General features: G+C 42.8%; 1 protein-coding gene across 1 annotated transcript in view; it reads right to left on the bottom strand.

Annotated features, from left to right (window-relative positions):
* Positions 1-19,959, bottom strand: part of LOC111222836 (semaphorin-3F-like) — a 50,713-nt gene extending 30,754 nt beyond the window's left edge. Inside the window, exons 1-2 of the mRNA XM_022746692.1 lie at positions 19,681-19,959; positions 17,829-17,982 (exon numbers count right to left, since the gene is read on the bottom strand). Coding sequence (XP_022602413.1) covers positions 17,829-17,940 — 112 coding nt within the window. The 5' untranslated portion in view covers positions 17,941-17,982; positions 19,681-19,959. The remainder of the gene's footprint in view (positions 1-17,828; positions 17,983-19,680) is intronic.
* Positions 19,960-25,568: the final 5,609 nt, after the last annotated feature.

Raw genomic sequence — 25,568 nt, 5'->3', positions numbered from 1 at the left:
CTATGCCTGGTTAATACTGTTTTGATTTATCACCCAGCTTCCTCTGACACCTTTCCTTTTCTTCGGCTTGTCTGATCCTGCCAGCATCGACTATAGCCCCCGTCTGCATACCAGTCCATTGAGATAACACATGCCTTTTTTCTGCTGATTCCTTCAGCCCTTTCTTAGGCACCCAGCATGCCACAGGTGGAAGAAGAAGGGCGCTGATGTATTTTGCTATGACTGTCAGGCTCATACTTCACCCATTAGAAGTACTTAACGCTATGAAGAAGGAGTGAAGAGACATGTCTAATGAGATTGAACAGTGATGCTTGATGCAGTGATGCAAGTGCTTGTTTTACGCAAATTTCCCAGACGTTGCCAAAATAAAATGCATGTTGTTATGTGGTTGTGTGTTGTGCAAAAGAGGATGTGACATGATGGCACATTCAAACAAGGACTAACAACTCTGACGCATCATGGCATTTTCATTGCTGCTCTCCAGCTAAGATGGCATTTATGTAAATTTAATGGATGACTTTGCCTCTGTCCATATACACCATGTGGTGTTTTTGTCAGCTACCCTGGCGACAGATACAGGATGCCAAGCAACAAAGGTTACTGGTTGGTGCTGAACTGGCAATGTTTTGTAGTATGCATTCTCAACTACCAGGCCACCTGGAGAGATGGGCCACATTTATTTGACCTCAGCCAAGAAGGGCTTTTTGAGGGTTTGGATTTTGAGCTTTTACAATCATTTCTAAAGCAGAACTTCAAAACATGCATTAAATGGAGCGGAATTGCACTTAATATACCCATCTGGAGCATTTGGATTAAATGTGTTAATGGAAAATGCGCTAACCTTTGTTAAATGCACTGCACTGCTCGGGACATCCCTTGTATGTGCCTCATCCTGTGTTGGCCATGAAACGAGATGGTCAATTAGAGGTTTAAGATGTGAATATAAACCTTACCTCAGTCCCAAATGACCAGACAGGGCAGCTAGTCAAGCTCCGGGGTCACAAGCATCTGTGGAGTTATCATACCACAGGCCACTAATGGGCGAGTGCCAGAAACCCATCTGCCTCTGCACAGTCGACATAATACTGCATGCACTGCTGCCGCATACACCCACTTGACCCCACGTCGCTGCTAGACAAAGACAGGGTCACCCCCGACCAGGTACGTGTCAGCACAGATCCTGGGTCGAGCCTCGTGCACTAATGCCATCTGACAGGCAGGGGACAACCAGATAATGCTCAACAATCAGGCGGCTGGTTGCTGAGCAGCGTGGCGTGGACCTCAGATGGGGTGTTGGAGTTAGAGCCTGCAGTGAGGACCTGCTCATCTGTCTGAAAGCCTTTGTGCTCCGTTAACAGCCAGTGGAAGCTTTCGCCACAAAGACTGAGACAGGCATGCATAACCATAAGACCTCAAGTTCATTGCAAACCAACTGAAATAACCTTCTATGGAATATCCCTCAAACTTTTTTTTCCTACAGTGTCTGCTGTACTGTCACATTGATTCTTGAGATGACCTTTGATACAATTTTTAAAAGTTTTTCGGCTATATGGATGCAATGGAGCGTTGTTAGTAAATTGGCCGGTCCACCACTTTGGTCGAGGCTACCGCAACATATATCACGTGGATTACCATGAAATGTGATATAGACAATCATGGTCCTCAGAGGATGAGCCATGGTGACTTTGGAGATTCCCTGCATTTTTCTTTTTGCAGCATCACCAACAGATAGAAGTTTTGACTTGTCCTGTAATATATTTCAACATCTAGAGATAGACTGGCACATTTTTTTGTACAGACATTCATAGCTCCCAGGGGCTGTATATACTAACTTAAGTATTCCTCTGAATTTTCATTTAATGCCAAATTGCCTAACATGAGCTTTTTACTATTTTAATTTGAACTAAAATTGTTATGAGATGATGGCGATGGTGAACATTATACCTGCCAAAAATCAGTGTGTTTCTCAATCAATAAATAATCGCTGGCTAAACCTATTTGCATAGCATCTTTGACAAGTCATCCAAATAAATATATTAATATTTGGTCGAGTAGCTTACACTGCATGTCATGGTTAATTGATACTTCGAACATAGAAGGTCAAGATTTTTCTAAACACTCTCCCTAAAGAGAAGTTCTTTGCAAACAGATCAAACATAACATTCCTGTAGTAATCCATTCCATTAGTGGCCAGCTGTGCACCAGTGAACCAACAGATCAATATGGCACTGACCTCAGCGGATGATTCTGGGGGTAATTACACTCAGAGCATAAACTCTACCTCTGCAGTCTGTTAAGCTCTGCAACCCAAGAAAAACAAATTAACCAGCAGTATACCTGGACAATTCTTGAGTATATTCTCAAACTAAAACACACAGATATTCCCTGACAAGTTATTACAGGTAACTCCTCGGCTGTTATTACTTGGGAGCAGCCCAGGAACAATATTATGTTTTCTTCTTGAGAATGAGAGCAGCTTGAGCCCCACAAATGTTAGGTGTTATTTGTTAGTGTTTCATTTATTGGGTTTCGGCCCAACACTGGCCATGCTTATATTAAGTATCCTTTATCACTGATAGTTCCCAGGACAGGCCAAAACTAAGCAGCAGCTTTATCTGCGGGTCTTTTACTATGTTCTTCTCTGTGTCCACCTCTCTCTTTGGTGACGTTTTGATGGCATGATGAGTTTTATGGTTAAACGTGCAGGAATTGACAAAAACTGATATTATGACAACTTTTATTATCAACAAGTTGAGCATCCCACTGCCTCCTTCCATCATCTTCCACCATCTCTTGTTTGTCTCCCTTTGAACAATAACTTTTTTTTTTTTTCTTTTTTCTTTTTTGGCAATTGTATTTTTTTCACACAGATTTGACCCAAACAATATCAAAACAATCAAACGCAGCAGAGAAGTTTGGTGAGAGCTGTGGGAAGAGAAGAAAACTACAGGAAGACCAACTGGTGAGACTAAGCTGACTGGCTGCTGTGAGTCCCACAGCATCCAATGTTAACGTGTCCATTTGCTGTCTGTCTGAGATGAGCGGAGAAAAAAAAGTGGGGGGATGATGACCGTCAGTCAAGGGTATTCATCTTTTCTTAGTGGAAGAAGTGGCTGTATGATGGATATGATGGTAGTGAGAATGGTGGGAGTTGAAGCAAAAGGGGAAGGGGCTGAAGAAGGGGGAGGGTTGGCAGAAAGGAATGCAGACAGTGGGATTGCTATAGAACAATTGTTATGGAAATAGTGTAGTTTGGGAACATAATTTAACCTGTAGTGACTGACTTGAAAAATAAAAAATATGAAAACACGTTTTTGTTGCAATGATGTGCCAATCTTTTATTTTTCGGAACATGCCAAAATATTTCATAAGTCTATCATCACCACCTCCTGTCCTGTTTCTATGTCAAAGGGTCTCTGTGAAGATGTTAATTTGACAAGGCGATAGCTGAGCTTATCAGAGGTGTGAAGGGAGACGTACATCACCCAGCTCCAGGCAGGTGGCATATTGAAGTGTAATCTCAAAAAGGCAGCAGTCGGCTTAGACCACCTTAATGCCATCAGCTTTGGAGTTCTGTTTGTTCAAGTATCCTCCAAAAAAAGGAAGCACTAACTTGAGTATGTGACCAAAGGAATGTGGCATGTGATGATCCTTTCCCAACATGAATGGTCTGCTTTACTTAAAAATGAGGGGGCTTCACAGACAATAATTACAGGCTAAAAAAAAAAAAAAAAAGACAATTTACATTCCAATAGGTTAAATATCTGCTTTGAAAGCACCAAAAATGTCATTCAAGATGAAACATGTTGGCAGCCATTACATCTTTAATGGATAATGTGAATTGTCTGCTAAAGGCAGGCCCCGCTCCCTCGTCCCAGCCTGCAATTAAAGCAAAGCTACCCAAGGTCAGTCTGAGTGACAGGCTGACAGACCTATAGATTACTGTCTGTCTGTGTAATCCACTGCCTTTTTACTCCCCTCACTGACTGACGCACTCACCCCTCCCATTTAAGACACCAGTGCCTGTTGATTTGGCGGCTTTCATGTTTGATGGACAGATGGGACATCCTACCCCATGACCCTGTGGCATTTTTCACGCCCGTGACAATAGGGGTCACTATGCAGAATGCGGCTGTTTAAGGGCCAGTGGGGAGAGGAGTTTGAATGGCTCTAGTTCTTGATAAATTCATATCATTAAGGATGAGTTTCCCAAATGTCATTGTGCGGATGAATGGTGAGGTTTTAGTGAAACTAAGAAACTGGTTCAGAGACAGATGGATAAAAAAAAAAAACAATAAAAAAACCAATGTCTGCCCTAAACAAACCACAACAAGACCTCTTGTTCACTTAAACCCTTCATGTCAATACAACACAGCAATTACTGCCAACCAGGCATGAAATGGACAAATAAGATTGCCCCCAGTTCAGATTACAGGCTTTATCAATTACATGCACCGAGTGGAACAAAACTCTATGCACTCAAATACAAACAGTGAATCAGAAAATGGCTGTGATTTTCCTGGCATGTTATTGTTGGCAGTTCTGCTCAGTGAGATTTAGTATGCACACAAGCAGAGGTAGATAAGAAATGTTGAAATATTCTGTCCCAACAGTTAAACAGTCATGATGCAACACACTCATAAACCATGGCGGTACCATCTCATAACCCGCTTATTAATATGTGCAGTAGGATTTAGCACTTCATAGCTATTTGGCTTAAGGCTCACACCTAAACACGTCTGCACATCCAGGTGGGAGATGCTCTGACAGGTTTGACAAAAGAAAGCATTAGCGGGAAGTACCCGTCTTGATTTGAGAATGAAAGACAGATAGTGAGATATAAAGAGAAAGAGAAAAATTTGGAGAGGAAGGCGAGAGTCTTATCAGTTGGGAGGAAGGGCAACATGCGTGACAGTGGAAAATCTTGGTCACAGTTCCTCCATCCGTCCTCTCATGGGGCGTTGAAGGAGGCCAGTGATTGCACAGACACATGGAGGCCAAAACCCCTCTGATCTTACACTGTCATACCTTGGCATAAATCAGTGCTTAGCCATCCGCTCTGCACTGATAAGGCAACCACAGACTGAGCCACACCAGGAATGGAGAGAGAGAGAGAGACTTTTCTTTCTTTTATCAGTGGCCTCTCTCGCTCTTTCTCACACTCCCGTCTCTCCTCATCGTTATCTGTTTTTCATTCATCAGATCTGAACAGCAGACACGGTATTTTTTTATTTTTTTTCTCTGCTTGGGGCTTGTTTGTTTGCAGCTTGCCATATTTCCTCTTGTAGCTTTTCCAGCAGTCTGGTTATGATCATCTGATGAACTACAAAATCATTTGCAACATTCACACAAGAAAGAGTTGGGAGATGCTGAGAGACCATCCATTGATCGTCTCGCAATCATGCAACAGAAAAAAAAAAATGTAGCGACAAGTATTTTATTTGAACTGAATGTGCTAGCGTGCGTCACTGTTACAGGATGATTGTTATACCAAAGGTTTCCATCTCATCATAAAGAAAAGTGGTCAAATGAAGACGTAACTTTTGTAGGCAAACCCAGCTCTCCATACTGCTTCCTTATCTTAATGGCAGATGTCATTTTACAGATTAATGATGAAAATAATCTCTGTGTTTATTGCACATTTATGACATTTGGCACTGAGATAACCTTTAAAACCACTGCTTTCAGTCTTTTTTAAAAGAAATTAACTCTTACTGTCTGCCTTGCCCAGAGTTGGACATTAGAAGACGGATTTAAATCACATACAGCTACGTGGGACCTGGTAGCCCACAAAACACAAAACTTGGATGTACCATAAAGGGAGCTAACATGGCTTCACTTTCATACTATTCACTTTCCAGCATCTCCATACTGTATTACTCAGTTCTTGTGCTTTGTGTATTGTATAGCAATTTTAGGATCAGTTTGTTTGGAGGCATTTAAATCTATCACCAACAAAACCCATTCAGCTCCACACCTGACGTATCTTGAAATGCTGCACGCTGGTGCTGGACACATGAATATATGGTTGGTTTGAGTCATGATGAACCACAACAGCATGAGTACAATTTGTCAAAAGCTAATGCTAGGCTAACAACGCAAAGCTTCCAGTGATACAGAACAATCCAGTTAAACATCACAGCGTGCAGTGCAGCGTGGAAGCTAAAATAAATGTGAGGTTCCTGTTGTTTTTATGGTCTAATTTTGTCACAATGTATTGCAATGCTTTGTGACTAATTAATCATGCATAGCTGGTTTAATAGGACAGCGTAATCCGGCCACGGTAGTGAAAAGCTAAATTTCATGCTGTGCACCAATCCTGTATGTGAATGACATTAGTATAATCAAAAGCCATGGAGTAATGAATTCCAAGCTTTTTAATACTTTCTAAACGCGATTACACTTGAACAAAGCATCATTTAGGTTGGAGATCTTCCCAGTGGCAGAAGACATTTTTTTTGTTTCCTCTCAGCTGAGTCAACCACATTAAAACTAGATCCGTTAGCCATGGAAAAAAGTTCGTGCCTCTGTGTTTGTGCCAGGAGGTGCTGCTTCCTATAAGCTCTCTGAGGGGCTGTCTGTGGTCTTCCATCATTGTAGTGCTGCGAAGCACAAGGTCCAGAGGAGCACATCAATTCATCTAACATGAAATCCTACAGAACATGAAAGCCCAGGATCATCGCCAAGCTTTGAGTGATGACTGTTTCAGCATTTTGTGCCAAGAGGAGGAAAAGTGGGAGACAAGAATGATGAGAGACAGAGGGAGAGCGAGCAGAGGGAGGTAAAGGACAGACAGAGTTGCTTTGAGCGTTAATGCCGTGCCAGTGTTGTATGCCACTCCCCCTCCGCATCCCCGGGGACATGAATGAAGTAAATGAATGATGGACCCAGCCCACACAAACGCCCCTCTTCTATTGAGACCGAGCAGTCCATTCACGGGGATGAGTGAGGCGTCGACACCAACAACAACAATAACAACAGCAACATAGGAGGCCCTTGCTCCTATTTCTCATGCATACATATGTATGCAGTCACACAGGCACACACATACGGCACAGATACCATGGACAACACTGCCAACATACCATTAGGGACACCTAGAGAGGGTTCCTGAGAACAGGGCTCACTAACAAAGCTCAGAGGCAAAGGGGCGTGACCGGGGGCAGGCATGGAGAAAATCTTGGCATCATGTCAATGCAACCGCCACAATGATCAGGGATGAGAGGCCATCTCCTCCCCTCGACAATCAGCACATTATCAGGAAGCCCATCAGTGCATGAGCGCTGAAAACAAGGCCTGGAAACCTCATGTTCCACCACATTTTGCCCTTCCTCCTCCAATCGGCTCTTCTCTGTTGTTCGTCCAGGACGAGATGAGTTCAGGGGGTTCTCGCCCACACAGGGGTGATCTCACTCAGGGGCCTGACCTTCAAACTCAGGCATTACTCGCCTGAAGCCACAGCAGCTAATGGAACATGGGGAATACAAATCCGACTGAAGCGAGATCAATCTGACAAGGAAGGCTTTTGCTATTTACCAATCATTTACATCTCAAATCTTGAAGGTGGGCTTTGTAATGATGTTAGCATCTGACTGAGGCTCAGTTTTCACCAATTATGAATCCTGCAGAGAGATGCACGTAGAGCGTATGAAAGTAGGAGAGGGTTGCAGCTAAAGGATGAAATACAGCTCTGACAAGAGACGGGGGAGAAAGGAGGAATGTTCCTGCTTTTTTAATCCAATAGTGAGACACAACTACTGCAACCTCCCACAGGATCATGGTCAGACTCAACCACAGGCCTCATTTCTCCCGTAATCACATAGACAGCTACTTGGTCCACATCCAATGTATACACAGAGGGAGAGGCTTCATAGACTACTAGTCTGAATTGCACACACCTGAAGAATTTCAGGAGGTTGTGGGTGTTTGAGGTTGATCAGCTTCTGCCTAAAAAAAAAAAAAAACTGACCTTCCATTTAACGAAAGGAAGCACTTCCCATAAAGCTTTGCCAAACCTGCGCAGTGCAGGAGACTTTGCTCGTATAAACACTCTTCAAGAAGAAATATTTGCACAAGTTTGTACTTTGGCTTCACATCATTTTGTATTGTCAGTGAAAGGATGTATGGTCCAGAATGCACTTTGGGCTTCAGCCAAATGTTCCCCTGTGCTAAATGACTTATACAACACTCCTTCTAAGACGATCGGTATGACAATATGTGAGTGTGAGTAAAGTCAGCAGTTTTCATTGACTCAAACATTGAGCCTTGTGGTGCGAGGTTACAGCCGGGGCACTGGCAAGGAGATGAAGTGTGGAGGCAGTCCGAGCAGTCACCAGCTGAGGTAAACCATCTCAACCGACACTCACAGACAGCTAATGGGAAGCAGACGTACAGTTTGTCCAGTGTGTGCCTTTGTGCACCCACACTCCTATCCTCCTTCTCATTCTCAAGTCCCACCATCTATCCACGCTCTTCCCAAGATAGCAAGCCTGACACTGATGCCCTGTAGTCCATTAGAGCCCTGCCTGAGTCTGCTCTTTTGCTCCCTTCACATTTCCCTCCACTCATCCCATTTCCCTGACAGTCCTCACTTCTACTCTTCGCACCCCTTATATGACTCTCTCTGTCTTTCTGTCTCCTTCCCTTCCTCCTCTCCTCCTGCATGACGTCTGAGCTGGAGCAAGATGAGCTCCTCAAGTTCAACATGTCAGTCTCTGTCCACAGGGAGGACTACAGCTCAGATAACATTACTGTGATGGGGCTGCAAAAAATCTCCCTAGACACCTGATAAGAACTATAGCTCCATAGATAACTCTGCTCCAGCCTTTCTCCTCTAATGCAGCATCACTCTCCCTCTACACACACACCTGTTATTACTGATAGGACAGCCCATCTGTTGTCCTCCTCTAACGAGGTCTCCCCTAACCTCCAGCGGTTCCTCTCTCTCTCCAGCATTGCAGCAACTAATGATCATTTTCATTAACAGCTAATCCGCCCATTAACTGCTAATGAAAAGGATCATTAGTTGATTATTTTTAAGCAGTTGAAATCATTGTTTAGCCTATAAAATCCCCATCACACCCCATCGTGACATCTTCAAATATCTTTTTTTGTCCAACTAACAGTCCAACAGGTCTTTAAGTTGCAAACACATGAAACTGTATCCACATTTTCACGGCTTTTCCAAAAAGCTCTGGCAGACAAAGTTAAAGTAGTTCATGGATTAATTTTCTATTATTTGATGAATCAGCTGAAGGATTTATAGCTCATGTTGCCAGACACCAACCTCACGCTAAAACTAAAGCAGCTTTAAGTTGCTATTCTAGCAAAATACTCTTCTGAGGTTCTTGTATGTGTTTAAGCAACACTAACACACATATGCAGCCATATATGACAGTGAGTGTCTGAAGCAGTTTCCCACCCCAAGTGTTCAAAATGGCCACCACATGATTGAGGTCAATGGCACTGCAGTAACAAGATCCCGACACTGACAGACAAATGATAATGAATGATAGCTGTCTGAGTAAACAAGTGGAGCAGTGCCCTTGACCTGCTGTCTCCTTAATTCACTCCGGGCTGCAAACACCCCCCCCCCCTCCCTCCCTCCCTCTCACCCTGAGGACTCCCACACTTAGACCACATCTGGAGAGCACGTCCAGTCGGGTGGAGCCTCTACATAAAGAAACCAATCCTTCACTCTCTCACTCACTAAACTGCCCAACGCTCTGCAGCAACTTCACACGATCACGCCACAGCCTTATCAAAGTCCTTTGTTTTGGCAAATGTATTTTCTCATTTGTCTTAACTAAGCCTGGAAGCCTCACTGCTGCTTTCCTTCAGGGTTTCCTATGAGCAGATGAGACAGCAGACATCAGGGGAAATAAGCACAATGTGTGCTGTGATTACATCCCACCTCTCTCCTCTGTGGAGAGAATCATTTGAACCCGATTTTGTTTGTGAGGAGTGACAGGTAGATGCTGCTATGGCAACCAAACCAAAGCAGTGTCATATATAGCTTCTTAAAGCTTTGCAAGCATGTGAGCACACACACACACACACACACAGACACACACACAGACAACACAAACAGAACCACATGGACTTGACATGAATATTAAAAGACTCTCTCCCGCTCCTCTCTGTCACTTTGAATCTGAAGAAAACCACCTCTTGTAAAAGCCATTACCGTCTCGCTCTCCAACTCTGTCTCTAACCACAACAACTGTCGTCCTCCTCAGCTCCCCCACCCTCCTGCTCCTCTTCTGCAGGTGGTGAGGTTGATCACAGCCTGCATAATAATCTGCCTCTAATAATCATTAAAATCACACCTCAAGAATTATAGGCTGTGTAAAGATCTCAGAGGCCTAACAGGAAACAATTACAAAGGCTGTACACACGACCACTTTCACTACACAAGCTGATCCAATCAAGTCCCGAAAATATATAAAAACATGACATCAGTCTAATGTACCACCGTGGCCCACGCCTATTTCTATCCTGTCTGCCACATTTTGATCACAAAAAAAAAAATTGGCTGCAGCAGGGACACACACGAATGCACACACACACACACACACACACACACTATGATGTACAGTACACACACAGGCACTGTCTATCACTCACCTACACACACCCACATCCATCATAGTGTGCCTGTCTTTCACTCCCTGCTGAGTGTTGGCCCCCCTTTACACAGCAGACAGAGGACTGGAGGGGCTACCCATCAACCCTGCCAAAGCATCCCCTACACGCAGTAAACTATCATTTACATACTGAAGATCCCTGATGAAAAAAACAAACAAAACAATTAACACAAAATGTTTTGAAAACTGCACTCCTGGAAACCTAGAAATGGCAGGGATTTGCAAAGTGGGATGAGCTATTTCAAGCATTCGGGGATCTTGAAGTAAAAGTGCTGCTATTGTTTGCACAGACAATGCTGGATGACTGACAGATGGAGCACGTCTAAGGCTCGGCATTAAACTCTATCATCAGCGCCAAAGACGAACGAGTTCATTAGAAAATCTCTAGTTCTTTGATAAAAAAAAAAAAAAGTCTAAGGGACAACTCTGCGTGTATGAAAGTATGACTCCCAGGGAGAATTTTAGTTAGAAACACAAAGCTTATAATTTGGTTGTCTGCAAGCCTAACAGCGAGCAGACGCTACTGATTATACTTTGTAGAAACCTGATGAAACATGCAGCATTTTTAAATCTGAGTATCTTGGAATCTGAGTAAGGGGGGGAAAAAAAAAAAAAAAAAAAAAAACTCTGAAGAGGTCACAACTCCCACAAACAACTTTATAGTGACACCACCAAGTTTTGGCTTGTGGCCAGGTCAGGGTCAGCATTGTTAGGTGTATTGATCAACCGTGGCGCAGCAGTGTTTTGTTTCCCCATTTGCAATGACAAAGCAGCTTCTTGACAGGCAGCTATAGTATTGGTGTCAAACTCAGACGATCTAAACTCAACGCTCATAACATAAACACTTTTAGCACTGATACATTATTACGTTTCTGGTTGAGGGACATTGAGGGTATTATAAAAAAAAAAAAACAATAGGAATGTAATACCACTTTGTAGTTAGTGTGTCACCTGAGTTGTGAGAAACTAAATCTTTCCTGAAATGCACAAGATTCCATTGAAAACCCAGAAGAAGACAGTTACAACAGACTAAATTAGATAAAACATGTGAATGTATAATATGTAGGAAGTTATTTTAACCAACAGGAAAACCTCACTTCGCCCGTCTCAGCTCTCGTCCTGAACTTAAAGTTCACAATATAAATATACAGGTTTCCACTGTGCATGTTGATGTGGAACTTGGCTGCACCTCAGCGCAAGAAGACAAGCTCACTCTGAAGAGGCTGGATGATCTGCTTCTCCCCAGTACAAATAATTAAATCTATGATTAAAATGCCTAATAGCTAAAGACTGGAATAATAAATAGCAGAGTGATTATGGTTTCATTTGGATGTTGTGCATTTTTATCACCACAGGGCATTCCAGCATTAATAAGTGCTTAGGCTCTGCATGCCAGCTCAGAAGAAATATTCAAATCGGGGGGGGGGCTGTTTTAAATCTAGAGCCTTTCATTGGGAGCAATGATTTGTATGTGTATAACTCTCTGTGACATCATTAAAGGGTGGGGGGCCAGCAATTTATAAAGTGAAAATGGCTGAAAAAAGGGCTACACAATGGAGACACATTATTTCCTTTCAAGCCTGAGACACATCTTACCACTGCACTTAGTGCATGTTAGCTGAACTGCTATGTAAAACCTTTCTCTTCCCTCAGATGTATATGTCCACCCACTCATCCCTTATACCCACCCCACTGCCCCTGCCCCCTTACCGTTGTGCCTTCCTCACAAGGAAAGTCTGGGCACTTTAGAGACCCCCCTCTCCCCTTTCGTCCTTTGAGTGTGCTAAAACAGCGCCCCTGCTGTGGGTGGCGTACTGGGTGCCCTCCTCCCTCAGCTCACACTGCCAGCCTCTTCTCAAAACGCAAATAGAGAGGGGTGTGAGTGTAGAGTAAAGGCAGAGGAGGAGGACGGCGAGGCAGAGGAGGAGAGGGAGATAAAAAGAGAAAGAAACAGACAGGAAGGACACTATATTTAGCACTGGAGCTGTCGCCTTCTGTTTTTCTCTCCTGAATAATCATAGTTTGACAGCATGTATCCTGCAGAGCAGAGGTTGCTGGGATGCTCTACCCCCTCCCTTCCTCCACCAGCAGCATCTCTGGAGAGAAAGTAGCAAAGTATTGTAATAATTGCTGCGGGCTTGCGTGCCACAGCCACCACACATTACGCTGTGGAAACATTTTTCAGCGCCCTGACATTCTCTAGTGGAGATAATAGGGAAGCTTTGGACCATACACTGCTACCAACAGGTACAGTGTCGTATGAATACCAAGAGAGCAAACTGCATCCAAGTGCTAGTGACGTTAACGTGACGTGACCAAACGACATTTATAAAAGCCTCCTGGCCTCAACTATTTCTCAGAATTTGAAAGCATGTAGGACAGGAGCAGTTTAAGGCTGTGACAAACTTGTAACCTCCATGTAGCGATGATGTTTATCTGCTGGGAAAGAAGTAAACAAGCTCAGCTGGTAGAAGGGGACGGAGGATGTGAATTAGATTATGCCGCTTGGTGCACGTTGGACTTTAGCCTGAGCCAAAAGCCTATATTTGCTTTTGAGGAAAAACAAGCAGATCAGTGCTTCTGCTACTTCTTGCTTCTTTCCAAAAAAATAAATACATCACATATTATTTATTTTAGATAATATGTTGCAGAGCATGTCGTTCACTCCCGAAAGCATTAACTTGTTACACTGCAGCACTTTTCTCAACACTGTCATCCTCTCTTATCTTCAAACACCCAGATAATATAACGACCGCTCCTTTTTACTGTGGATGGAAATCAGTTACATTCAAAATATTTTTCCATACTGGCTCAAAGAAATAACGGATGGAAAACGTCCATCCGGACTGAAAGTCTGCACACTGACTTTTGCAGAAAATATTAAGCAATGCAAAGAAATTTTCAACCGTTGAGCCTTTCGTAAGCGTGCTAATTGTTAGAGATCAGACCACACCCAGGAGGCAGTAATATAGGCGTTAGACTGATTAGCTGCAGATGCACAATCAGTCCTCTTGTGGGTCTTAAAAAAAAATCATGCCAACAAAAATTCCTCATTGAAAAGATCAATCTAAAAGCTTTTCTCTGAAGCAACTGTCTCTGATCGCTCCACATTTGTGTAAGCTGACCACTTCTACCCTATATAATTCTTCATCAGGCAAAGCAATAACATTAGTACCTCACACTATACTTGATTATTATGATCCCTATTTATTAGTCTACCACAGTATTTCTATGTGCAATGCATATCTCATTATGTTTTACACCCTTAATGATGCATGTCATATTAAGTGACTTGTGTAATATAATGCACTGCAATGTGTAATGTGGTCTGATGATACGGCTAATTAACGACATTAGCTTTGTAGCTGAACAGCAGGAGGGTTTCTGGGTTATGAGAACGCGGTGCTCGCAGACGGCATGCATTTGGACTATCCCCAGTGATTAGCCAATCCCAGTAACTGGTTTCACGTTCACCTCTGTTTGAAGGAGACAGATCGAGACAACTGAAGCATGAATGACTGGTGGCAGCACTCTGACTTTGTATTTTTTTTTATTTTAATTTATTTCTGAACAAAAGAGAAGCGCTTTGTCTGACAGGTTTGTCTGGACTTCACTGGCCAGACTAAAGATTCATCCGGAGTAGCCAGGGGTCATCTGCCTGCAGACAGGTTGTTAGCTGTGGATAAGCTTTCAGCAGCTCATTGATTGCTAACACTTGATTGCAGCACGGCCTGGCTGAGGCTCTTAACTCTGTCTCCAGTGTCACAATAATAAGTGAGCAGACCGGGCGGGGTACAAGGAGATAAACTTTGCTTTGGTATCCTTCTAACAATCTAGGGGAGAAGGTGTAATATATCATGGCATGGAAAGGATGATTATGAGTATAATACTTTCTCTTTCACCAGAGAGGTCAAAAAGACAGCTATAGTACAGGACCACCTACATAGAGGCATGCCACCATGATATAACTTGAGGAAGACAAAGGGCTGCTCTCATGTACTATATATATATATATACATAAATCTGCCTACAGATCTTAATCTGTGGAAGATGAGGTCTATTGTTGTAGAGTCAGGAATAGAACAAGCAGTAAAGTTCAAACTCGGTGGCAGCTCCTAATTATTCAAAGAATAAAGAGGTGGAGGACATCTTGCCATTTCTGATCTTAACTCTGGAAACTGTCAGGAGAGATGAGCCGATATGTGAAGCCTTTGTTCAGGCGTGACAACCATCGGCCCATTACGTGGGACAAAAAGGCCGCTGTGTGGCGAGCGTGCAAAAGGCTGAAGTAACCTCAAGATTGTCCCTAAGAATTAGTCCGATTACAGGACTGCCTGCATGGCTTTGTCTTTTCTCTGCAGGCTTTCTTCCCAGAGCTAACATTGTGCCCAGGTGTTCCAGCGACAACTGAAGAGGCCAAAGAAAAACAAAGTTAAACACTTTCAAATGTTCCTGAGGATTAGCCCTAACAAGCTATTACTTGTTAATATGGTGCCATTCTCCCACAGTTTGAGGGCAGTTAACCTCGGGTGTGACTGGCTTCTGTTTGAAGGGTCACAACCTCGCAGAGCCCTGCGCACTAAAATAGCATGTGATTATAGACCTTGTTTAAAAGTAAATATAGGAGTTCTCAGCAGCTGATCTAAGCCGGCCTTGTGCAGTTTTCATGAGAAAGAATACACCTACATAGCTGCACAAATGGGACCTTTTGTTTTTGTCATAACATCAGCACATCTGATAACTAGAACAAAAAAAGTTGCACTTCAGAATATAGTTGTGTCTTTAATCTACTTTATTTTTCTTCTTTTTTTGGAAAACACAATGTTAAGCAAAGTTAGAGATGTATCGTTGCGTGGCATTTTGTGAGTGTGTGTGCGTGTGTGTGTGTGTGTGTGTGTGTGTGTGTGTGTGTGTGTGTGTGTGTGTGTGTGTGTGTGTGTGTGTGCGTCTGTGTGCTATTTTTTCCAACTCTTTTGAAGTCTGGGTTGATGATCTATCCCTATGAGCTTTGAATGGACATTCCTTTAGTCTTAGCCCCTGTTTGCTCTCTTGGTCCTTATCACAGTTAATAACTCAGCCTGCAGTAACACACTCAGTAGCTACTTTGGGAACCTGAAAAGGCAAAACTATCAGCTTAGGTTGTTTACATTGTAAACCTTAGTCCTTGTAGACATGGAGCTTTAATGCTAAGTGCAAAACGCACTGGTATAGTTCTTTTGATTAGTGGAGACAGGAATATGATGAGACTCCTACTAATATAGTACAAAAATTAGTGGTTCAAATAATAAAGTCAGAGCCAAAGAGCGAAGTACAGGATTTTCTCTGTGGCAGATGTGATCTCATTAGTTCAGGCTTCAAAGCACGAAAATCCTTCAGCTTTTTGTTATGTAGAGCTTTAGGAAAACTGTCATGTAATAGAAATATCTCCAAAACAAAACAAAGCTGAAAAGTGACAATTAATAAATGAAAGTGTATGTAGAATGGAATTTAAAGGCAAGTATTTACTACAGATGGTCACATTGCGATGCAGTCCCCCTACTGTACAACATACGAGATCTTATCATTTTGCTTTGGAAGAAATGTGTGTGTGTATCTGTGTGTATAACCCGGAGTCTGCTGCTCTGATAGAGGGCAAAGATTTGAAAAGCAAAGACGAGGAAGTGTGGGTTATTCTTGTGTCAAAGTTTTGGATTTCGGCCAAAAAGCATTTAAATCATCTCTCCCAGCTTCATAAAAAGCAAATAATCAGTGGAAAGTGATACTGTGTGTAACCTTTACAGATAAACATGTGAGTCCGGGTCATAGACGGAAGCAAACTCAACAACGCAGCTGATTCTATAGGCTGCTACAGTTGGCAGCCTACATGTGTAGCTTGTCTTGTAGTTTTCTTTTATCATCACAATTCAAATGCTTATTAAAAATTAGCTGGATTATGTTATCAGGAAGCACCCATTACAAGTGAACACAATCTGTATGTCAGCACTAGACGGATATTATGAAACCTAAAGCCAATTATTTGGTTAAGTACACGGGGACATAAAAAATTAATAAAAGCACATTACAGAGCTATTCCCAGAAGTACGGTGCAAAAACCAATACAATTAGGGAATGCTCAGCTTAGGTGCATTTCTAGTCTCCAGCTATCTGAAGTTGCTCTGTGAGGCATAGAGTAACCTCCAAAACTAATTAAAAACAAAACGGAACTCAATTAAAAGAAACAGAAAATAAATGACCTCTTTTCTACCAAGTAAATGTGAAATCAGTCGCGTGTGAAATCCAACTTGATTAGAGACAGAGAGAAAAAAGACGGGATTCAAGTAGGAAAGAGAGAGAGAGAGAGAGAGAGAGGGAGGGAGAGAGAGAGAGATCAAACAAACAGGTAAGCAAAAGTATCTGGAAAAAGTCTGTTTTCATCAGCTGAGCAAAACGACATGAACTGACACAAAGCAAGTCTTTGATTCCTTAAAGTTATGCACTCAAGCAAACTTTGGACACAGAGCCGAGATCTGAAGTGTGGCGACTTGGATCTGAACTCGTCAGAGGCTCATTAAAATCTTTTTCAGAGGCAGGTACTATAAAACCTCAGGAGCTTTACATGGACACGCTGATGACTATATGCCGGCACTGGAATGACAAAGCACCGGACACTGCACCACTAAGACCTATTTTAACAGGACAGTTCAATACACACACACACACACACACACACACACACACACACACACACACACACACACACACACACACGGTCTCATGTGGCACTAGCAAACATTCATAACATGCTGGATCCCCGCCCTGAGTGTGTGCCCAGCCAAGTGTTAAATCTGACTTGATTTCAGAAGGGAGCCGAGGTCACACAAAGGCCTGTTTGGGGGGGACTAATAGCCCCGCGATTAAATGAAGACATGAATAGTCAGGACAATCAGCAGCACATCTCATCCCTCTCATCAACACACAATCAAACTCGCTGTTAGGGACGGAAGGAACAAATACCAGGCCTGCCGAGCCCTGAATTCACGTGGTGCCAATAGTTTACCCGTGGCAGTTACTGAGCAAAACCAAGAAATCAAAGACTGATGGCAGAAGTGAGTGTTAGACCAGTAATCGCATGTGTGTGTGTGTGTGTATAGGCACGCAAACTGGGTCACAGGCACAGCAGCAGTATTATCCGGAGTGCCTTACCTTTGAAGGACAGGAAGATCCTTGGAGCAGAGAGGGGCTCATTAGAGGGGGGCAGCCCCCCGGATGACAAGGCCAGGAGGGCCAGCAGCCAGCACAGTTTGTCCCACAACATTGCCCCTCTGTTTGTTAACTGGGGAGAAGGAGAGTCCAGGAGCTGAGGGGCAGAGAGGGATGAGCGTCAGTCAACAGTAAGCAAGCACACTGACCGCACAAAGCAACCTACTCTCAGTCACTGAGCTGCAACAATCAGACACAATCAGTTTGATCACTTACAGACAGAGCTGCAGCGTTTAGTCTTATAAAAGCTTGTTGGCACTTTACTCATAAAGAACATCTAGGACTGAGACACAAATCCAAAAACTGGATCTGTTTTTTTACACGGCCTTCTGCATCTGTTGTACATATTGGTTGGATATCTCATGGGTGAATGCTTAAAATATTTTCAAGTATTTTTCGGCAGGTTGTGAATCATAGATCATGATTTTGGCCAATAAACTGAATTTGAACCATAAAACCTGAGGGCTACAGGAGTGTGAAGAGACAGAATTGAGTTTTCATCATTGCTACTGGATTTTCTGATGAATCTGTCTCTCCTAATCATCCACAGTTATCCTGGCTTGCTCTGTGAAGGCAACAGTGTGAATGGACGGAGTCTCCCTCCAGCCGGGGGAGAGCCAGACGGAGCCACCGCCGCTGCATGCCTGCCCCACACCTCGCCACTCTCTGCGGATCTTCACTTTTTCCACAACACTGCAACACAACGTGCTCGTGAAAGCTCGCAAATAAACCGGTTTAAAGTTGAAGAATTATTACTAGTGTTTGACAGGAGGAGCTGAATTTGACCAGGAGTGTACGGGAGGACTTGGTTGTTTGAGCCTGGCGCGCGCTGGCGCTGCTCACAGATTAAAGCACAAAGCGCATCAACATGCTGTTATCCGCCACAAAGAGCTGGAGATAATAATATCCCTATAAAAATGGATCTGAAGACTCAGCCCGCGGACTAGGTGACACGATTGTGCGAAATGCCGGCACACGCAAACAGAGAACTTGCAGAGGGAAATGAACGTTTGGAGACAATAAAACAACTTTCACTGTAATGAGCCGTGCACGGCACTGATCTACATGTAAACGTGGATCTGAGTCCGAGGTCAAACTGCCAGTCAGGGCTTGAGATCAAGTTCCACACTGAGCCCTGAAGGCAGGACTCCAAAAGCAGACAGTTAACCAAAATAAAGCGTGACTGCTCTTTGAGTTATGAGGACGTGAACATGAACCACGTGTCATTTATTTTTATGAGGACCTGCAGGATTTGAAATTGTCAGAAGAAGTTGCAGGGAGTTGATGAACGTTTGATCGCAGTGAAGAGCAGATTTTGAAGACACAGCATCACATCAAAAAACAGCAAAAAAAAAAAAAAAAACTTTCAGTCCCTCAAAACTCACGTCTAGTTGAATACACACATACACCCCCACCATCCACCCACCCCACAAATACATACACACACACACACACATTGCTCTTGGCTCTTGCAGTATTTGGAGATAGTGGCTATTTGGGAGAATAACTCATTTGAGCCTCCCACGCGCCAGAGAAGACAAACCAAAAATATAAATACAGTCGAGCGGAAGTCTGTTGCTTAAAATAAACCAGTCCAAATATTCAGGACAAAATCATTTTTCTGCACTTTTAAAATATATTTTATATTCTCAATCTTGCACATGCAGCGCAGGGATTATTCTTTTTTTCTTCCTCGACTGTACCAAATGTGGCTTCCCACTGATTTATCTGTCTGTACAGAAATAATTAATTTGACTTGTCATGTATCACAAACAGCACTTGCATTGAGACCTACCTTCTAGTTGCGTCCAGTGAATATTGTGATAAAGCCGGTGAACATTTAAAAACCATCCACCCAGATCCTTTGAGCTCCTCTGTCCGCACGCAGGAGTATCAGTGTATCCGCCGCAGATCCTGCACGATTATCCCAGAGCCAAACAAAGCTTGGATTTAAATTAACCGGACGCAGCCGCTTTAACTTGAAGTGAGCTCTAAATCGCATCAACAGATTCTGTGTCTTCCCCTGAAGGAGGCTGGAAACAAAAGAGTTGCTCCTGTAGATGAGTGTGGCGGAGATCAGGGCTCAGCCTTGCGCAGCGGCGCTCAAGTGTGTAGTGCAGGGAAGCGGCTTGTGCAGGTGGATACACTGAGGTCTCCCGGCGGTGGACACACCCATGGGGGAGGGAACCTACCTTAGCATCCCTGCGCTCCGTCCCGCCCTAAAATCTAACACAAGCCGAGCCTTTCTCTGCATCCTCTCACACTCCGGGGCTACAAAGGTAAACCCACTAAAACCGGTGGAGAGAACAAACTGCACAAGTGGTGTCACAAGTGTCAGCAACATGAGATGAGGAGAAGTGTCTTCAATACTGGGAGGGGGGAGTCGTCTAAAAATTTCTGCTACAATCAAAACAAACTGAGCAATATAGTTTTAAAATGACTTAAAAAGCATTTTTCAACATATATTTGTGCACGTGGCCTCAGTGTCTTTGTATTTCCAGCATAATTGTCACATCACGTCTCCCACATATTCAGACTTGTAATTTGAGTTTTTACTTTATTCAAATAAAGTGTGGGAACAAATTTGCCTTCTACACTCATGTCAGTGTGATTTGTTGCCCAGAGGTTGATTCACAGCATTGAAATTAAGCGTTGCAGTGAAGCCTGAAGCCTTTAATAGGTTAGAATTATGCAATCTGTTTTCATTTCCATCAGCATTTATCTTTGACAACAGAAAGTTTGCTCATCAATCTTACAGATTAAGATAAAGATAGATGAAGATAACACAAGCAAATGCATGGAGACAAGTCTTTTTTTTTTTTTTTGTGCAATTCCCAAACAGTGTATCATTTCCAATTCAAATATCTCCATGATGACTTCATTACAGAATAAACAATGCAAAACACTCATACCCACTGTAATGCAGAACACATGGGAACTTGTGTTAATGGGATGTAGGCTTGGTTTTGTGTGAAGGAGACAATATTTTACTGTGACAAATTCACGATCATGCAACCTGCTTCCAAACTGCAACAATAAAAGAGCTTAAGTGAGCTCAGATGTTACAGATCTATGGGTGATGATTTTGTGAGGGAGAACTGTTCTATTGGATGTCCAGAGGAAGCCTTTTTTTTTCTGTGGCTGTTTCAGTATAAAAAAAAAATTAAAAAAAATAGGACTGAGGTAATTTCACAACTTGATTCGCCTGTGACTGCCAGCTACTGATTTTTATTTGCTGACTGGAGCCAGCATTGAGTTGTGCTGAGAGGCTTTCAGATACCCGCTTCTGAGCCAAACAATTGTTCAGTATCTGCTGGTATTGGCAGTCTCACAGGTATGGAAACAGTGTTTGCTTTCTGAATGAAGCATGAATCACTTTACTGTATTTTGACTCAGGCGGAGAAGAAAGAAAAACAAGCAGACAATGGTTTCAGATGAGAAGAAAAAGGTTTTCTTTTTTTTCTTTTTTTTATTTGATGCTCTCACAGCTGCTGATGTATAACTTTGAAGCCAAACAGGAATTTTTGGCTGCACGTTGGCATAAGAAACTGTTGAAAAGTGGCTAGATGCAGATAAGGTAGATTTCCCCCAACACCTCGACAACCTGACAGAGGGCTCGCTGGCTTGAGCCTCAGATAGGCATCACATATTCATGGGCAAATGGAGCCTTAAATCTTTTAATCTCACTCGATCCCTCCCCTGATCACGCTGGCTTATTTCGCTTCTTATCCAGTCAACGCACAACACAGCTGACGCCCAGTGTGCATGCTTATTATTCCATAAATGATAAATACAGTAGCTTAGGTTTCATGCGGTCTACAATTGCAGAAATGTATAAAATAAGATAGGAATTTGGCAGATACAAAGACTTTCTTTCACTTAGTCATTGTTGTAGACTTGATTTACAATTTCCTCTGTTTCTGTTAGCTCACTAAAAAGGTACTGTTACACTGACGGACCATGAAACCTGCTCTACCGTGTGATCATTTCACTGAAACTTACTCGTAGAATACTCACGTATGACTTCCAATATTTAAACATTGATTTAGCCAAAAATGTAAGTATGCTTTGTGTCCTTTTCAGACTCTATAATGAGGGTAAAAGCTGTATTCAATTCAAAAAGGCATGTGAAGCACCTTTATGCCGATTGCTCCAAAGTGAACTAAAATACACAGAGATCTCTGGCTGTGACTTTGAGTTGTCTGTCTTTCGAAAGATGTCTTGGAAAGACGATTATTGCAGTAGTCCATGCAAAAGAGGCTTTGCGGTGTGACTCCAGGCTTTGATACTCAGAGCCCAGAAAGGAGGAGAGCTCAGCATCAGCATTCGCCATTAAAAGTGTTAAATTTCCCTTGACACCAGCAAAGAGCTCTGGGAAACAATTACCCCCACACTTACAAGCTCACGCGCACACGGCAGAAGATATTGATATGTTTCAGTCCATCTGAATCTTGGACGAGCTTTAAAAACCATCTGACTCTCTTTCTCACGCACAAAGAGGCGAATGGCTTAACATATGCAGGTGGGCGTTCATGTTTGAAGGGTGGTCTGTGCACCAGACTGTACAGCTCCAAATAAATAACAACTTTCATAAATATCTGGAAGGCAACTCAACTCCTCAGTCCGGCAGGACTGACCATGGAAAACTCAGCAAAACAATAAAATCTCTTTCCCCAAATCATTTCACATATCAGCAGTTTAAACAAAGTCCAGTCAAAATGTTTGTGTGTCAGCCAAGTTTAATTGTGTCATTACCGATACTCTTTTTGTTTCCCTGCTCTTCCTATTTTTCTCCTCCTCTTTTCTCTTTCTCTTTCTGTCTTCCCTCCTCTGTCTCGAAGCCAACAGCTGCATGTTGTTTCCTATATTTCTTTTTAATCAACAATATTATTCCCATCTTCAGGCCTCTGGTGGCCTCACCATCTGTCACTTGCGTGAGACAAGAGGAAAGCAATTATTGAATCCTGGCTTTGAGGAGCGCCTGCCTTCATAAAAAAAAGTCCCTCATGCTTTCCAGTTTTTCCTCTAGCATTGCTTTCTCTCTCTCGCAGCTATCTGACGAGTAAAATGGGAAAGATAATGTTCAAACCAAAGATCACCATCGGGTGCCAGACCACAGAGGCAACACATTTAAAGAAATTCTGCAAAAAAAAAAAGAAAAAAAAAAAGCTGCCATTAAGCCTTTTGTTCTGCAGAGGAGAAGCCAGTTTTATAAATCAGTTTCAATAGTGCTGGTGGGAGACGTGAGAAGTTTCGTTACAGATATTACACCACTTCACTGTGAATGTTTCCCTTTCATCAACCAGACTAAACTTGCCAGTTTTCACAACGTGAATTTGACTCCAAGTTGAACGTATTCATTTAAAAATGCTGTAATTTTCCTGGAGGACATGAAGGCGACACTGCATAGATTATTGTTATCACTCTCACAGAGATCTCTGAGGATGGTTCATGAGAACCATTTTACATTTATTTATCCACTGCAACGCTACAACAAGGACACTGGTGGTTTTCATGGAAACAGGTGCTTGTAGGGAATACAAATCCAAGCGGTATAAGCGCTCGGGTCACTCTCTCATATGAGTTTCATTACATTCAGTGAATTATCCTCTAACCTTTTGCCATCAATGACTAAACCAGCCGTGGAAAGTAATTTTTAACAGTCTGTGACAACCTTAACCTCTGTCTGCTGGTTTCACCACATAATGGGAGGCAATTAACAGCTGTTCATTACTGATGAGGTGAAGAAACAAGTGCACCCACACACTGCTGTGCACATCTGCATGCACACACACACACACACACATGCACACATATCTACACAACTCAGACAGATGTGAGTGCACACACGTCCTCATACAATTGACCATGCACACATACACACACAAACACACACACACACACACACACACACACACACACACACACATAAACACACAGAGCCAGAGGACGGCGTGACACACAGAATGGCCCTCGGCGCTCTCTGAGGGACACGTCGTTTGTGTAGAATTTAATGAGGGAACATGTACTCATCCCTCCACCTCACCGGGAGAGCTGTTACCTTTTGGTGTGGTAAGATATTAAGAATTCACACTGTTTCTGCAGCGCTTTGACTGGTACGGCAGCACGCTCATTAGCATTTAAATGGGAAAAAGATAACACCGCACTTGGCAGAGTCATACCTCCATCACAAAGCTGGCAGACAGAGAAGAAAACTTGAATCAGGCCCTGGAAACTTTGGCTGTTTTTAGACACCTGAGAGCGGAAATAGTTACATCTTATTATGAATGTTGTGTCAATATATGTTATTCTAAACACTTTTCTATCATACTGTAACTGTTAGACATTCAACATGTTTGAAAATAAATTCAAACATGTCCATTTGTGTTTTAAAAGAGAAGCCCAGCCTCTTTCCAATGACAATGGGCAACAGTGATTATTAGGTTTTTTTTCTGTTCATGTACTTGGTAGCAAAAAAAAGAAAAGAAAACGAAAAGTTAATTGAATGTAAAAACTCAAATAAAAATGCTGACTCTGAGGTCACCCTCTTGCTTTTGGAGCAGTTCCAGGTATTCTGTCTCGTTACTGTAATTTTAGAACCGCTATTCAGTGTTTTCTTTTAATAAATACAGCAGTATTTCTTCAAGTACACTCGTGTCTGCAGGAGAGGCTTTCACCCTGTGTTTGGAGATTCCCATTCAGACCACATACTGTTAGTTTGTGAGTGAACCCGGAGTAGAAAAATACTTTGGATTTTTGCTATTTGTGTTGGCTTGGCATGATGCTAGAAATGTTGACTTTAACAATTAAAGAGTCAAGACACTGGAGAGCTAAAACAATAGTCTCACTGTAATGCTAACAAATATAGAGGATAATGTTGTCGCTTGCTAGTGAATCTATAATTTGCCAAATATTTATTTTGCGATGCAAATTCTGTTTAGCGTGCACTTTTCTCCCTTTGACTGCTCACACATGACATGCCTTTTGAGCCGCACTCTAAAGATTAATGGCACTCTTTTCTTCAAGAATATTTTTTCCCACCCAGATTGCACTGCTCATATTTGTTCCTCCGTCTTTTGTCACAGAAGCTGACTATGACTCAGCTGGAGCTTTGCAGGGCTAAAAATGGGACAGCTGCTTTTTTTTTTTTTTTTTTTTTTTTTTTTTTTTTTTAAATGACACAAGTTTGTCTCATTGTATCTGGCTCACATGTCTCCTGCCTGGGAACGGAGGGAGGAGGGCAGCTGTGGTGGGATGATTTGGTATGAATTAAAGCTGTTTCCTAACAGGCTCCACGGGGTCTGATCCTGTCCCCGACTTGTCTGGTGGGTTCTCTCCACCAGTATCAACCCGAGGAGAGTGTGTATTGCGTTACATTAGCTTTTTTACCCCCCTTGTTCCCTTTTTGTTCTTCACAGTGAAATGTACTGCAAACAATAACAATGGTTTTATATTTAGCATGACTTTGTGGCTGAAGGTGCCCCAGCTATACTACCTGTGGTTGGTTGAGGGGGAGGAGGGGTTGTGTAACAGTTTTCCCATGCAGTGTTGTTGCCGTGGGCTCCCTGAGGGTCCGGTCTGTCTGTGTCATTCTTCATCGGCATCCAGCCGCAGGTCTCGGGCCAGGGGGAAAGACTGAGGACAGTGAGAGGAAATGACTGTGCTTTTTGTTTCACACTGTAC

This window comes from Seriola dumerili, unplaced genomic scaffold, assembly GCF_002260705.1.
Source record: "Seriola dumerili isolate Sdu_G_001 unplaced genomic scaffold, Sdu_1.0 BDQW01000109.1, whole genome shotgun sequence".
NCBI classification, from domain to species: Eukaryota; Metazoa; Chordata; class Actinopteri; order Carangiformes; family Carangidae; genus Seriola; species Seriola dumerili.
This window is presented reverse-complemented; position numbering and strand designations above follow the sequence as displayed.